This window comes from Neofelis nebulosa, chromosome 7 (assembly GCF_028018385.1).
Source record: "Neofelis nebulosa isolate mNeoNeb1 chromosome 7, mNeoNeb1.pri, whole genome shotgun sequence".
Classification (NCBI taxonomy): Eukaryota; Metazoa; Chordata; class Mammalia; order Carnivora; family Felidae; genus Neofelis; species Neofelis nebulosa.
Genome location: NC_080788.1, coordinates 112,286,953 through 112,303,870, shown reverse-complemented (window position 1 = coordinate 112,303,870; position 16,918 = coordinate 112,286,953). Strand labels below are relative to the sequence as shown.

General features: G+C 42.3%; 1 protein-coding gene across 1 annotated transcript in view; it reads right to left on the bottom strand.

Moving 5' to 3' along the window:
- Positions 1-16,918, bottom strand: part of FNTB (farnesyltransferase, CAAX box, beta) — a 68,690-nt gene that overhangs the window by 21,141 nt on the left and 30,631 nt on the right. Inside the window, exons 5-7 of the mRNA XM_058739332.1 lie at positions 8,111-8,257; positions 7,926-8,009; positions 2,408-2,494 (exon numbers count right to left, since the gene is read on the bottom strand). Coding sequence (XP_058595315.1) covers positions 2,408-2,494; positions 7,926-8,009; positions 8,111-8,257 — 318 coding nt within the window. The remainder of the gene's footprint in view (positions 1-2,407; positions 2,495-7,925; positions 8,010-8,110; positions 8,258-16,918) is intronic.

Below are 16,918 nucleotides of genomic sequence, written 5' to 3'. Positions count from 1 at the left end.
CTTCCCTCCCCTCCCCTCCCCTATTTTTTTCTTCCCAGTTTCCCCTGAGGATGGCTGTGGGCCCCAGTGGTGGCAGCAGCAGGTCAGAGGGGTCAGTGGAAGGCAGCCGAAACTAATGGAAAGCCCACCATTTTTCTGATAAGAAGAACCAGGCTGAAAGAAACTAAGGAGGAGTACCAGAAAGAGCCAGAGAAGGAAAACTCCTAATTCCATGTTTAAACTTCAACGAAGTTTCTACATGACTCCCAATCACACAGGTGCTGGGCAAAATGAGAGCAGCTTCTGACCCAAGAACTGATCAAAGAGCTGAACCACAGCCCAGTGCAGGTGTGACAATTCACAGTTTGCATCTAACCAAGTTGATTGCCTGCTTAAACAAAAACAACGCTCTTTAGAGCAATCTAACAGAATCCAGTCTCTATAATGTAACATCATAATGTCCAAAACACAACCCTAAAATTACTTGACATATGCATAATCAGGGAAATGGGACATGCCAACTCCAAGATACCCAGATGCTGAAATTACCACACAAGAATTTTAAAGCGGATGTTATAACTATATATTTACCTCAGGGAAGTAGGAAAAAATATATGTACTTATAAAGAATAAAAAGACGGGAAATCTTAACTGAGAAACAGAAAGCATAAAAAAGAAACAAATCCAGGCAGGTTAGCTCAAAAGCCTATACTCTCAATCTCTAAACTACCTTACCAATCTCTAGCTACCTTACTAGTGAGTATTACATATCAGGTCTTCAGCAGATGTTGGTTATTAGTATTATCAGCCTTTTTAACAATGACACTGGAAGCCAGAAGATAATGGAGCAACGCTAAAAAAATTCTGAAGGATGTCAATTTATACAGTTTCCAATTTAGAAATCTCTCACCAAATAAACTATCAATCAAGTGTGAGAGTAGAATAAATAATCTTAATCTTAAAATAATGCATAATCTTAAAAATTCATCTCCCAAGTGCTCTCTTTTGGAATCTACTAGAGTATGTGCTTCATTAAAGTGAGTAAGTAAGCCAAGAAAAAAGAGGACAGGGGCTTCAACAAAGGAGAGAAGTGAAGTGAATTTCATGCTGAAAGGAAGCTTCTGGATGCCTGCTGTGCAGCAAGCTGAGAGCAATCTGTCCAGACTGAAGCAGGAGAGCAGGGGGCTCCAGGAAGGATAACTCAGAACACACACACACACACACACACACACACACACACACACACACAAAACTGATACATCACCGAAAGTGTTTGTATTGAGAGTAACTTTATAGCTCTGGCAGAAAATCTGGGAATAAGTCCATGGTCTATACATTTAAAAAAAAGAGGTAATGATTAATTCCAGGAAAATAAAAATTATGTAAGACAGTAAATCTGATCATATTTTACCATCTGATTTACCTGCAAACTATATTTTCACAGTAATAGGTACTACTTTGATAAGAATAAACGTGTAAAAAACAAAATAATACAGCCTGGATATCAAGTACATAGGTATCTACTATACATTTTCTTTACTTTCGTTTAAATTATAAAATATTTGAAGCATCTAGGAAAGTCTAGCAAATATATAGAACATCCATGCATCTAACACCTAGCTTTAACTTAGTCATATGTGCTTCAAGTCTTTCTTTTATTTTAAAGAAATAAACCATTACAGATACAGCTGAAGTCTCCCGCGGAGATGTGTAAACTTCCCCTGATTTCATGTCCTCTGCTCTCCCCCCAGAAGTAACCGCCATCCTGAATTTGGTGTTTATTCTTCCCAGGCATGTTTTTATATTACCACATGTGATTCTTTCCATAAACAATATAGAATTATTGTGCATGTTTTCAAATTTTAAATAAATGTGCTAATCCGCATGTTTTAACATCCTTTATTTTAACTCAGTGTTGTTTTGGGGATTTATCCACATTGATGCATGTAGCTCTGGTTTGTTCATTTTAACCAATTTATACTGCCATGTGACTCTACCACACTTTACTTCTCCATCTCGTGCTTATGAACATTTAACCAGTTCCTGGGTTTCTGCTATTACAACCACGTCATATGTTTGTGTCTTTCATGCATATGTGTGAGTTTCTGTAGAAGTGGGATTGCTGGGGCATCAGCAAGGGCATCTTATTACCGAAATCCTCCCCAAACTGGTTAAATCCACTTAGATGCCCACAAATACTGCTCGCCCAAGGTTTTGAGCCTTGCCAATCCATACAATTACACAACACTGAAGAAAGTTCGGAAAAAAGGAAACTTTTAATGTATGTTTGAAATGCACAATCCTACAACCCTAATCCATCTCCTGTCATTTTATATTCCCTTCCATTCCTTTTTCCACTTTCTTTACTTTTTCAGAATCTTTACCATCTGCTTTCTAGGAGGCCAGGACAGACCCCAGCATCTCTCACCTCGCTATCCATTCGGCGGTGCCCTCAAAGAGATCTGGGGTGATGATGTTGGTCAGAGAAGCCACGGAAGCAGCACAGTATGCACTTCTGTTAGGATGGAAACACACGGGGACAACGTGAGGCTTTAAGAAAGGGATGAACTAAGGTTCACGGAGCTTCTCAGGCGGGTTGCCCTCTGCTTGGTAAGCCGTAACCACCTCCTGTCCTCACTCTTGGCACATGGTCAGTCCTCCTGGGTCTCCAACTGAGAGGTGTGACATTCTATTTGGATAGGGCTGGTCACAGCGTGGCTTCAGTGAAAGAACATGACATTCTAGTCTCCCTACCTCCACATGGTCAAATCTACATCAGAGGAAATAGTAGCCAAAGTGAATTTAGCTCTTTCAAAGACCTCCAATGGTTCCCAAACTTCCACGGTGTCATTCAAGTATTTCTGATACGCTCATTTATTGAGATGTCAGTCATGTTTTAGATCCAGGATTTCTGTTTATAGCGTGGACACATTAAAGGTTAACTATATATTTTTTCTGCAACAGACACTCCAAAGCAGGGCACCAAACCCTAATGGCCAGAAACAGATGAGTCCACTCAGATACTTTCCTTAGGCCTTTAAAGGGAGAGAAGCGCTTTGATTTCAAGCAGTACAGACACCAGTACAGACACACACACACATTTTTAAATGAAAAAGAAAGAGGGGCGCCTGGGTGGCTCCGTCGGTTAAGCGTCCAACTTCGGCTCAGGCCATGATCTCACGGTTCGTGAGTTCGAGCCCCGCATCAGGCTCTGTGCTGACAGCTCGGAGCCTGGAGCTGCTTCAGATTCTGTGTCTCCCTCTCTCTCTCTCTCTGCCCCTCCCCTGCTCACGGTCTGTCTTTCTCTGTCTCTCAATAATAAATAAATGTTAAAAAATTTAAAAAGAAAAAGAAAGAGAACATCTTTTTTTTTTTTTTTAAATGTTATCGTACTTGATTTGGAATCATTCTTGCCACTCTGCCCTCCCAGCCCTGATGCTTCCCAGGACACATGTTATTTCAGCTTCTCCCTCTACTATCGAATATAGCTACAAACTGTCTTTTCTTCCCTTCTACGCCCTTTTCCAATGTCCAGCATCTCAGCTCCATTTTACACTGAAGACAACTGTTTGTTTTAATTCTGCATACAGATCCTGTTGCTAAGGGCTCCTAAGGAATACAAAAGGAAGGAAAGAGAAGGGTCTAATGTCCGTTACTGTTCAATATGGACACACTACTAAGCCGAACTTACAGAGGTATTCCAAAAAGAAATCTCTGCAGAAGCTGCAAGCACTATTGTGCGACCAGCATCTTTATCAGCCCGCTCATGCTGGCCACAGCACAGCAGAGGCTGAGTTACCCCGGCAGGCCTCAGAAGCACACCAGAGTCCCCCATGCCAAATGTTCTCATCTGCCATAAGCTAACTGCAGAGGCCTGAGCTAATTTCTTTCAGCGTTTCAGCCTCTCAGAGGGGTTTCACAGCATTTGCTCCTGACCCCTAATGGAACCTCTGAGGTAGGGAGGTGGCCAACAAAGTAGTTTGCTTCTCACAAAGGGAAGAACTGAGATGTGAAGCCAGCAGCCACAAGTCCCCCACCGAAAAGGGGAGGGAACAAACACACCTTTTTCACGCAGTTTCTTCCTCTCTCCACCCCTCTGCTCATCACATCTCTCAAATTTGTCCACTCCTCTCCATATGCTCTGCTGTCCCCCAAATCCAAGTCACCGTTACCTGGATCAATCTCCTGCCTGGTCTTTCTCCATCCAGCCCTGAAACCGGAGGACTTTTACTAAAACACCACAATGTCTTCACTGCAACTGGAGAAGTTGTCATAAAATACAAACCAGATCAAGTCACTCCCTACTTAAACCTAGTCCGTGGCTTTCCACGGCTCTTAAAATAAACTCCCTAGCTCTTAAGGAGATCCCAGGACCCCTCAGTCTGGTCCCAGCCTGTTCTTCCAGCCTTACTTCTACTGCCCCCCATGCCCTCTGTACTTCAGCAACACTAAACTGCTTTCTCGAACACACTCTTGAACACACTCCCTGTCACCTCAACTTCTGCAAATGCTGGGTCCCTGTCTCCCTACTATCCTCAAAGAATGTTCCAAGTTATAAAACCTGGATTAGGAGGGCAGTAATAAATAATTACTGCTCTCTTAAGAACCGGGAAAAAACTGTACTTGCTAGGAGTTCACTGCAATCTGATTATCGGCAGCCCTCCAGTGCCATAAACACTTGAATAAGCTCATCCCAGACACTATTAGGAGCTGTGACAGACAGGAAAGATCAAGAGACTCCTCTGTCTAAGCCAGGATAAGACATGCTAGCCTCCAGATGTCCATCACTGCTGCTTCTCTCCAAGTCAAACCCACTCAACAAGCACTCTGGAGTCCTGGCTGACGCTTTCAGGCAAAGGACAATTAAATAACAAGCAAGAAATGATGGGAATTGGGGTACTAGAAACCAAGCAAAGCACGGAAGCGTTCACATCTCTGAGTCTACGCAAGTGGACAGCATGGCTGGAACAGAGCATATTACTGGAAGAGCGTAGGTACAGGGTTCCTTGGTGGCACAGATCGATTCTAGTGGAGAAGTTTCCTAGCATTTGTCTAGCAGATATAAATAAGAACACAGAAAAAACTGGAGCTAGAACAACGAAATTAGAAAATAATTGTATCTGAAAAGGTATGTGATATAATGCCAAAGCAATCTTGCTTTTGTCTAATAATTTCAGAAATTTTAAAAAAGCTAAATTTCGAGACTGTGCACACTCAGTTGTACCATCTGTAGAACAGAAATGAAAATGTAGTGTCTTTTGGTTGTGGGGGTGAGACAACTTTTAGCTTTTTCCTTAAGAAGAGTCAGTTCAAGGGGTGCTTGGGTGGCTCAGTTGGCTGAGCATCTGACTTTGGCTCAGGTCATGATCTCACGGTTCGTGGGTTCGAGACCCACGTCAGGCTCTGTGCTGACAGCTGGGAGCCTGGGGCCTGCTTCCAAGTCTGTGTCTCCTCTCTCTCTCTCTGCCCCTTCCCTGCTCACACTGTCTCTCTCTCTCAAAAATAAAATAAACATTAAAAAATTTTTAAAAGAGTCAACTGAATACTGTTTTTCTTCATTAGTTATATTGGCTTTGTTGGCATTTTCAGGGTTTAAAAACACAAGACAACAGGTCCCAAAGGGAGTCACTTATGCTGAACTCCACATCTTAATCAGTTTCAGCTCCCCAGAAATGAAATCTTAAACCAGCCAATCAGGAATCACCTGATGAGCACTACTTAGGTCACTGGCCTGACAGAACCCTGCTGTCCCCTAAAGGAAAGTAACCTTGCAATAACTGGCCCACTTTTTTTGCCTAGTATAACTTCCTTTTCGCACTCCTTTCTGCCTATAAAAATCTCTCGTTTTGTATAGGTCCGCAGAGTACATTTCTATCTGCTAGATTACACGCTGCCTGATTAGAATAGATTTTGCTCAAACTCTTACACTTAACAAAATATGCTTCAGTTTGTTTTTACAACAGATACTGGGATATTATGATATAATAAGAAACATACACAGAAAAACCTTGGATGGCGAGCAACTTCTTCTGCGAGTGTTCCGCAAGACGAGCAAACATGTGTAATAAATTTTAACTTGATAAACGAGGGATGTCTTGCAATACAAGTAGTACGTGACGCCAGATGTCACAGGATCACAACTGAGCCAATGGTTCTTGAAATTAGCTTTGATATACAAATGCTTTGGATTACAAGCATGTTTCTGGAATGAATTATGCTCTCAAACCAAAGTTTTACTATACTGGTTTTCTCCCAGATTCCTGGAACAAAACTTCCAAAACCCTTGGAATTTCCTGAGTGACAGGGGTGATAAGAGAGTCTTTAGTTATTCATAATAACTGCATCTGGGTGGCTCAGTTGGCTGAGCATCTAACTTTGGCTCAGGTCATGACCTCACGGTTCGAGCCCCGCATCAGGCTCTGTGCCTGGTCAAGCACACCTGAGTTATGCTAATGAGGTGATTCCTGGAGGATGGACTGCCTGCCAAAGGAACTGACCACATCATCAGAGGGTTGGAACTTTCAGCATCATCGCCCCCTTGACGAGAGGGGCTGCAGATTGAGTTAATCACCAATGGCCAATGATTTCACAATCATGTCTACACAATGAAACTCCCATAAACCGTAAATGCAGGTATTTGGGGAAGCTTCCAGGTTGGTGAATGCATCCATGTACCTGCCAGGAGGGTGACATACCCCAACCTCACGGGTACAGAAGTTCCTGCGCTTTGGACCCTTCTCGACCTTGCCCTATATACCTCTTCAACTGGCTGTTCGTTTGTATCCTCTATAATATCCTTTGTAATAAACCAGTAAGTAAAGTGCTTCCTTGCATACTGTGAGCCATCCTAGCAAATTATTGAACCTGAAGAGGGCGTCATGGGAACCTTTGATTTGCAGCTAAGTCAGACAGAAGTGTGGGTAACCTGGGGACACACTACTTGTGACTGGCATTTGAAGTGGGGGTGATCTTGTGGGACTGAGCCCTTAACCTGTGGAATTTGAGTTAAATCTAGTTAGTTCATGTTAGAATTATTTAACATGAGGGAAAAAGCACCTGTTTGGTGTTGGAAGTGTTGTAAGAAACAGTTTTTCCAGTGAAGAACTTATTTTAGGTTCAAATAGACACATTACATGTTTTTTTTCTCCCCCTTTACTTTCGAACCAATGGTTAACCCAGAAAATTAATCAACTTGTGTAGAAGCTAAACACATTTACAAATAAGGCAATAAGATGGCTTTGCTATAGAAAGCTCAAAAACACATATTTCTCTAAGGATTTGGTATAAAACCTCAGTGATCCACCGCCTTTGAGAAATGACTTAGTGAATTTCGTATATGCTTCAGCAATCTCCCACCAGATGAGTGAGCTTCTTGTGGGGTATGTTGGACAATTCTAAAGTAAAATAATAATTTTGGGCCAACCGGTTCCAATTAGTTACTGAAACTCTATTTTGCTGCACTCTACTGGTCCCCAAAAATTTGTGCACCTCCCAAAGCAATTCTCATTCAGGTGATAAACATTCTCCCGAGTTCATCAAATTCATTCAGAAAATATTTACTAAGTTCCTACTGGGCTTCCTTCTTCCTTCCTATCCCAGAGAGATTAAAGATTGTATTACACTATACCATTATTATATATTATGTATGGTATGTCATTTTATACCAACCAAATATGTTTTTGATTTTTAAAATAAAAGCATTTGATTTTGTTCCTGTCTTGCTTATATTCTGACACTTACATAAAAGAGGTCAAGTGACAGTGACACCTGAGGACATCTGTGTCATGTTTGCAATGATTATGAGCTGTGTCACTGACACGCCATTCTACGGCATTCTGTGAGACAAAGCAGCAGCTTTTCCATGTTGTTCCTTGGGTTTGGCATCTCTAATGACAGAGAAGATCTAGAATCTACTGACACACTGGCCTGAGGAAAACCCCACTCACCTCACATCCACCTCACCTCCAACGTGCATGAGAAAAGAGCCATCAGGTTGCTTCAACGAGTACAAATACTGAAGAAGCTTCTCTCTGAGACACAAATAGGGGAGAGGGAGGAGACAGCAATGGTCAGTGCAGCAGCAGCAGGCGGGGACCCTTTGGGGGTCTGGCACTGCTGGCTTTGGCTGTACCTGTTAATGACGTCATAGGCTTCCTCGGTGCCAATGATGCATAGTGCATTGACTGCTGCATACGTGGGTGCAAGGTGTGGGTACTGGCCAGGGCCCCCTCCAAAGCCACCTTCTGGACTTTGACACAGCTCCAGGAACTGACACACGCTAGGTATACAGCCAAAGGGAAAAACAAAGTCAGAGAACATTCATTTCAAAACACCAGACTCCACCAGAGTCTATGCCTTTTCCAACATCCCCCTCCCTCCCTCAAAAGGGAAAAAAACCTCTCCTCCCACTTCCTGAACACATATTGAATATAATTAACCTTTGAAAAGGGCCTCTCTGCCCTATTTTGAATGCCCATCTTTCTGAGTTTTGTATTTAAGCACCTGTCTAACCATAAAGCAAGGGATGCAAGTCAAGCAGAAACAAATAGACTTTCATGGGATTGAGATTAAGTCTCATACTTCTTGACCAAATTCTTCCCATACTTTTCACTCAGTTTACCACCCTGGATCTGTGGAACCAGCCCCTTCTCCTTGCCTTTGGGGTCTCCCCCAAGCTTTGAATTTTGCCCAAACTGTGGTGGTGCCCAACTACTTCTTTCTATGCTAACCATCTTGGTCTAGAGACACCACCTAGGCTTACCCAGAATATTTAAAGAGATGTCAAAAAAAAAAAAAAGAAAGAAAGAAAGAAAGAGATGTCTTCTCACTCCCATTGCCCCTAAGCCCCAGGGGCTTCTGACTTTTCTTCCTACCGCCACCAAGAAACCAGCTTTTCATGGATTCTGCCCCCACGGTTAGGAGAGCGAAACAGAAGTGGGCTTCTGTCACGCTCATGCCAAATGTGGCAAACTGCGGCACTGCTGACTCATATCGTAAAAATGCATCCTGGCCTGTAGGCTTTTGGGGAATTTTTCACACTAATCTACAGAAGCTCCAGTTTCCTCACTGAGGGAAACTGTTTATTGAGGGTTTGCCTCCAAGCATGGCATCAGGTTGCCCAGAAGTTACATTTTTGCCTTAGGTCAAACCAAGGGAGCCCCTATTTATCCGAGGTCCTCTGAAGTTCACCAGGAAGGGGTGCCCCAGGAAAGCCCTGGTCATCACACTCTCTCCCCACAGCTCAGCTGGGCTCACTGGCTTCCTGTTAGGACAAGCCTCCATTTAAGAGAACATGTTGGAAATCTGTGCCCTAGTGCTCAGGCAGCCTTCTTTTCTTGGACTCCTTCATCTTATTCTTTCTTATCTACTGCAGCCAGAGGGCCAAACAGAGTCTAGTGAATCTCCACTAGGACACAAGTTTACTATTGCTTTTCCACATCATATCTGATTACTTGATTTCAGACCTTCCATTATCTGGCAGCGACGGCAATAAAAAATGCGGCTGACTCGCTGCTGGGGTCCTGAAGTTTTCCCGGGTCTCAAAAACAATACTCATTCCCTTGTACCTGCACCTTTAATTTTACTACAGGAAACACAAGGACTGAAGCTGAAATTGATCATCAGAGAAGAAAGACAGTTCTGTGGCCTATTTGCAACAGCAATTAATTTTCATGGAGAAAATTAATTTGTTCCTAACATATTTTCCAAACCTTCATCAATTCATATCCTATTTCCTGGAAACAAATACCTAATAAACTCATGTCCTGACAAAGGTTGGCTGCATTAGCGTGCAAAAAGTTCTCTGTATCACAAAAACAAAAGGTTTTAGTTTATATAAAACTTAAGAGTTGGGGCGCCTGGGTGGCTCAGTCGGTTAAACGTCCGACTTCAGCTCAGGTCACGATCTCACGGTCCAGGAGTTCGAGCCCCGCGTCGGGCTCTGGGCTGATGGCTCAGAGCCTGGAGCCTGCTTCCCATTCTGTGTCTCCCTCTCTCTCTGCCCCTCCCCTGTTCATGCTCTGTCTCTCTCTGTCTCAAAAATAAATAAACGTTAAAAAAAAATTAAAAAAAAACAAAAACAAAAAAAACAAAAAAAAAAAAACTTAAGAGCACATTTAAAAAAATGAAAAGGATAAGAGTCACCTAGTTACCCATTCTCTTTCCCAGTTCCCAAGATAGAATCCTGCCAAATGCAACACCCCAGACCCTGTAGCCTAAGGTCTGGTGAACTGGGATCTGAATGTACCAGACACCTTCAAATCATTCCTTGATGCCAACCTTCCTCAGCTGATATGTGGCATCTGACTGGCCGTGGGGCTATGCTGGGGAGCAGGGCTGGGCTTTTCTGGACTCTGAGACGCTTCCATATTACAGAACATTCTGCTCCAGAGGCTTTCCAACTAACACCTTAAGGAACTGGCAAACTGACCATGAAGCTGCCAGCCGTCATTAGCAGTGTTCTCAGCAACTCTGAAAACCAAAATGTGAATGAGACTTCTACTATCAAAAGGGGAAGGAAAAACTTATCTTAGAGACCAGAAATTCACCAACTAGTAAAAAAAAAAAAAAATTCACAAGCAGGAGACATGGTGCAAACACAAAGAGCAGTCGACTTTGTAAAGAGCATGCGTTATGCAGTATTTTGTCACACGACTAAAAGATCTAGCAGATCTGTGTTCTTTCAAGTCAGCAAGGCATTTTGTTCTAGCAAAGTGGGAAACCATCTTTTATGTTAGAGATTTCCAAACCCAAAATGTGTGCATCACAATCATGGGCGAGCTAATAGAGAAAAGAGAGGCCCAGGCTTCTTGAAGCAGGAACAAGCCTGGGCCTCTGTATTTTCACCCAATTCCCAGATGACGTGTGTACACACAAAGTTTGAGAACCAGTCTTGGCTGAGCAATTAGAATCACTTGGGGGATGTTTTTTAAAACCCAATGCCCAGGTCACACCCAATACCAATGAAATCAGGATCACTGAGGGTGAGACCCAAGTGGCCACAGTTTTTTTTTTAAATTTCCATGTGACTCCAATGTACAGCCAAGTATCGGTGCCTCTCAAACTTGAGTGCGCATGGAAATCACCTGAGAACCTGCCGAACTGCAGTTCTGGCTCAGAAGGGCTGGATGGGCTAGAAAGTCGGTACTTCCAGCAAGCCCCAGTTGATGGCAATGCCACTGGTGTGGGGAATCGCATTTTTGGTAGGAATGTGAAAGATCTGTGCTGTCCAATAGGCAGTGACGAGCCACGTGAGGCTATTTAAATTTTAAATTTAATTAAGTTTAAGAATTAATTTAATGTTTAGCTCCTCAGTCATACAAGCCACATTGCAACTGTTCAATAGCTACACGTCCCTAGTGGCTACCACAGAATAGAGGACATTTCCATTGTTGTGGAAAGTTCTCCTGAACACCAACACTCTATCATTCAACTATTAAAAAGTATGTAAAACCTGTAAGAAGATCAAGTTCAAAGCAAGAGTATCAATGATTTACTTCTAAGGAGTTACTCGGACTTTCAGGTGATGGCTGAAGATTATGGGCATTGCTGTCACCAACTTGAATGAAGTACTCAAAACCGTGTACAGAGAACAAGCAAAATAATACAAAAGGAGCAGAGAAACACCGCCAAGGTGAGAATTAAAGTCCGGAATAATATAAGACAAATCAGAAGCACATAAGAATACAACAAATGAAACAAGTACAAGTAATAAATAACATACTCAGGGATGGCAGGAGTGGGGAGGAGTAGAGCATATCAATATACAACGGGAAAGGACTAGGAATACAGGAGAAAGAGGACCAGAGATTAGGACCCATGAGTTGTGGACAAAAACGACAACACTTAAGAGCATCATAAACGCAGCGCTGGTCACAACTGTATTTGGCTCAAACCTCCATTTTCCAACTAAAAGGAGGTTCAGGTTAGAATTATAAAAACACAGGTGCCTGGGTGGTTCAGTTGGTTAAGCGTCCGACTCTTGATTTTGGCTCAGGTCATGATCTCACGGTTTGTGAGTTCGAGCCTGCATCAGGCTCTGCACTGTCAGCGCCCAGCCTGCTGGCATCTTCTCTCTCCCTCTCTCTGCCTCTCCCCCACTTGCTTGCATGTGCTGTCTCTCAAAATAAATAAATAAACTTAAAAAATTAATAACTGTAAAAATGGCCAAATATTAAAAGGCTTAATATTACAGGCAACCACCACCATGAGGAAGCTACCCAGCAAAATACCTCAGGTATACAGGAAGCGCCTGGGTGGCTCAGTTGGTTGAGCATCTGACTTCGGCTTAGGTCATGATCTCAAGTCTTGTGGGTTCAAGCCCCACATCGGGCTCTCCGCTGACAGCTCAGAGCCTGGAGCCCGCTTTGGATTCTGAGTCTGCCCCTCCCCCACTCACACTGTGTGTGTCACTCTCTCAAAAATAAATACTAAAAACAAATTTTTTTAAGTTTAAAAAAATACCTCAGGTATACAAAGGGTAGGTACGCAAACTTTCTGGTAGAGAAACAAACACTGAAGCTAGTTTGCAGCAGCAGAATTTAGATAAGATTTAAGAAAACCTTCAGCACCACAGTAGGTTACCATGGACAGACTGAAGGCCGAGAACAAGTTACAAAGATCACAGCTTTGGGAAAGGAATGGTCATCCTTGAGCAGGACAGTTTGCGGGGAGATGCCAATAGAAGATGGATGCATGGACATCCAGCTTCCTCTAGTACTAAGGCTTTTGAATTTCATACCATAAAACAACTCCAGCTTAGTACGAGGGAGAGAAGAGCTCCTTCCCTAGCAGAGCACAGCAGTGAGCAGGTGGAAATGACAGGCTCCTCACCGATTCCAGGAGGCGGGAGCCGCCCATGGAGTCTGACACATTGTCTGACTCCATCAAGCACAGTCATCCTCTGGAACCTGCTGTTCTGGAGGTAAGGTCAAGTCTAAAGTTGGTTATTGTAGAGCAGGGTTTCTCCACCTTGGCACTCCGATATTTTGGACTGTGTGGTTGTTCGTTGTGGGAACTGACCTGTGGAGGAAATCTGGGAGCACCCCTGCCCTCCTCTACCTACTCGACACCAGGAGCACCTGGCCAAAAAATGCCCAGAACGCAGAGGACTAGGTAAGGTATCTTCACAGAAAGGTAAGGCAACAAATTACATTTAAAAGTTAAAAGGAAAAATATTTGGGGCACCTGGGTGGCTCAGTCGGTTGCACTTCCGACTTCGGCCCAGGTCATGATCTCACCGTCTGTGAGTTCGAGCCCCGCGTCGGGCTCTGTGCTGACAGCTCAAAGCCTGGAGCCTGTTTCGGATTCTGTGTCTCCCTCTCTCTCTGACCCTCCCCCACTCATACTCTGTCTCTCTCTGTCTCAAAAATAAAATATAACATAAAAAAAAAATTAAATTTTAAAATAAATAAATAAATAAATAAAAGGAAAAATATTTGAAGAGCTATTCAGGGGATCAGCTACGAATAACTTTTTGAAGGGGAAATAGCAAAACAGTGACACACGAAAATTTAAACTAATGAACATTTGGAAAAACTTTATAAGCAGAAAAGTCTTAAAACAATGAAGTTAAAGACAATTTTCAGATCTTACAGAAGCTAGAAACCTAACTTCAACAATGCAGCGGTCTCCCTGTGATTTCACTTTACTCTGTGTGTTATGTTACGGTACTTTTCAATAACGAAGCATGGGATTCTCATTAAAGGACGCTTCCTTCCTTCTGTTAAAATCGTTAACAAATGTACTTAGTCTGGTACCAAAATATTAATTTATTTCAGGTAAACATACATATCAATTTGTGGATACAACCTCTTAGAGAGGCAAGCTACGTTCCTACCTATGAATATGTTGTTTTTGAAAGATCTGAGACCAGCAGTAAAAACCTGGTCTTGCTGGCTTCTCTTAACAGTGACAGTAGCTGAGAAAGTGATTTTGTCCACTAGAGGGAACTCAGCTTGCCATCTTGTTTCCTAAACAGAAGCACAAAGGTGAACGAAATAGAGAGAGATGTGTGTGTATGTGCGTGTCACCTGCACTAAGTGGCAGAGTGGGGAAAGAAAAGGGCAGGAAAATAATAAAACTCCAGAGCTAAACTCTGCACCTTAATAGTTATATGAAGAAGAAGGGGACAGAAAGCTGACCATATTTTCAAAGCATTTCCTTTCTCTGTGCAAAATACATCCGATATCAGAGAGTCTTTTAAAAATCCCAGTATTTTTACAGAAATCATTAAGATTTCTCATATCTTACTAAAAATAGTTCACTTCCTTATAGGTCAGAGCTACTAGGCTCTGTTGATAACAGATATTATCTGGACCTAGACTGAACTGTCTGCTAGGCATGAAACAAAATACATTGTTGTTGGAAAGCCTAAGTAATTCTTTAAAAGTCTGTTAAATCAGAAGAACCACACGTAAAGATTTTAAGGCAGCTGTGAAAGCAGAAATTCTTAAGTCATTCACTACCAACTGGTTCGTGAAATTAGAACAAAGTAGCTTTTTAGTTTTAAAACATTCTTTTAAGTTTGTTAAATAATAAACAATAAATAAAGTTTTAGAACATGGAAATAGGCTTAGGAAAAAAAACAGAAGAAAATTCACCTTTAACTTCACCATCTAGAAATAACTATTACCAAGTGTGTATACACCCTTCTGGTTTTCTCTATGCATATAGCCAGCCATATATACATATACGCATACATATATATGGCTGGTTATATATTATATATTATATATATGTATTATATATAATATATTATATATTTTATATATCATATATATTTATATATTACATGTTTTTATATATTTATATATTATATGTAATATTATATTTTTATTATATATTTATGTGTATATATATATATTTTTTTTTTTTTTTAATTTTTTTTTTTTTTTCAACATTTTTTTATTTATTTTTGGGACAGAGAGAGACAGAGCATGAACGGGGGAGGGGCAGAGAGAGGGAGACACAGAATCGGAAACAGGCTCCAGGCTCCGAGCCATCGGCCCAGAGCCTGACGCGGGGCTCGAACTCACGGACCGCGAGATCGTGACCTGGCTGAAGTCGGACGCTTAACCGACTGCGCCACCCAGGCGCCCCCTTTTTTTTTTTTTTTAAGAAAAAGAGTGCATTAATGGGGGAGCGGGGCAGAGGAAGAGAGGGAAAAGAGAGGGAAAGAGACAGAGACAGAGAGAGAAAGAGAATCTTAAGCAGGCTCCTCGCTCAGCACAGAGCCTGACTGGAGCTCCATCCCACGACCCTAGGATCATGACCTGAGCTGAAATCAAGAATTGGATGCTCAACCGACTGAGCCACCCAGGCGCCCCTAACCAGCTATATTTTTAATCTACAGAAGTTGAATCTTTTTAACTATCTATTTTCACTTAATTCATGGGTATCTTTCTATGTAAATACATGCATTTTTATATACAAATATATACTTCATATGCATTTGGTTTTTATTAAAGTAAAATCGATAAACAACATTGTGTTAGTTTAGGTGTACAACAAAGCAATTCAGTATTTGTACATACTGTGAAATGACCACTATAATAAGTACAATTAACATCAAGTTTTTAAATGGCTGCACAGTATTTCACTGTATGTATTGTACCATATTTTACTTAAACTTCATATACACTTTAACACATCCCTACTGTTGATGTTTAGGTTGTCGCTAGTTGTTCACTGTGAAAAGCCCTTTCGAGGGGGCCCTCTCTTCCTACCTGATGTTGCCACGAGAGCTGCTCTGACACTTATTTCCTCAGCAAAGTCTCACCTATCAAACACTAGGTATACAACCTAGAAAGAAACTCAAAATCGATGCTGACCCCAGTTTGACCTGAGTGCTTCCTCTTCAGCAACTACGTCCTCCTCGGGGGCCCACCTATACTTCCCTCTTCCAGAATCTTCCATCGCTTTTTTTCTTCTTTCGTGTACGACTCTCCCATTTACCCTAGTGTGCATCCTGATTGTGTATGTGTGGGGGAGAAATTTTCTAAACAATCCACAACCCCCAACTGGTATTTCAAAAACACATGAGCCTTTATTTTGACAATTAAATTCCTGTTATTGCAGAAACTGTGTCCAATTCTACTTCCAGAGCCAGAAGCACCCAGGCTTGCAGCAGCCGCATGATGAGGACAATGCATATTTTTCCTCTCTCTCAGAAAGCTCCGTACATATCACAGGGGTTAATGGTCTAATTCTTCATTATCTTCCCTATCCATAGTCATCACAAGACACCCTGCCCAGGAAGGCAAGAATGAGAGGTTATTGTTAAGGCAGAACGAATGAGACAATGTGTGGTTCTGTTCTTCTGACCTGACAGTGTGACCCCAGGCAGGGGCAGGGGGACCAGAGGGGGGGGCCTGGACTAGCCTGCACGCACCCTTGCACGGCTGTCACTGGTGCTGTGGAAAAACGGACCTGGCTCGTGGGCCTTTCCTCCCAGACTCCTCTCCTTCAGGAGCACCAGGGGAGCAGGTGAACTCAAGATGCCTCCAAGGGAACGTGCTTATTCTCAGTGAGACCGGGAGCATTAGATTCCATTCCTGGCTGCCCTTTCCCACCCCAGGTATCCCTAAAGTTTCTTCTTTAAAGTATAAATTGTGATGAGCTTCTAGAGATGAGGTGCCACACTCATTCCCAGAACAGTTTGGGAAGAATCTTAGTTGCTTAGATCTCTACTCATAAATCAGAAGTTTGAGAATATTCTGAGTCAAGGCATTTGGGCACCAAGGGTGTAACCCATCTAGGACATCAAGAGCTACACTATCCCCCAGGCACTGGTGAAGGGGGATGCCTATGGAGGTGTTTATGAAAGGCAAAGGCATTTTTGCTTATTGGCTTGGCACATGCTTCCTCACAGAAGCTATTCAAATGCATACTGTACTTTCTAGCAAAATCACGTCTCTCAGAATTGATGATGAAGAATTTT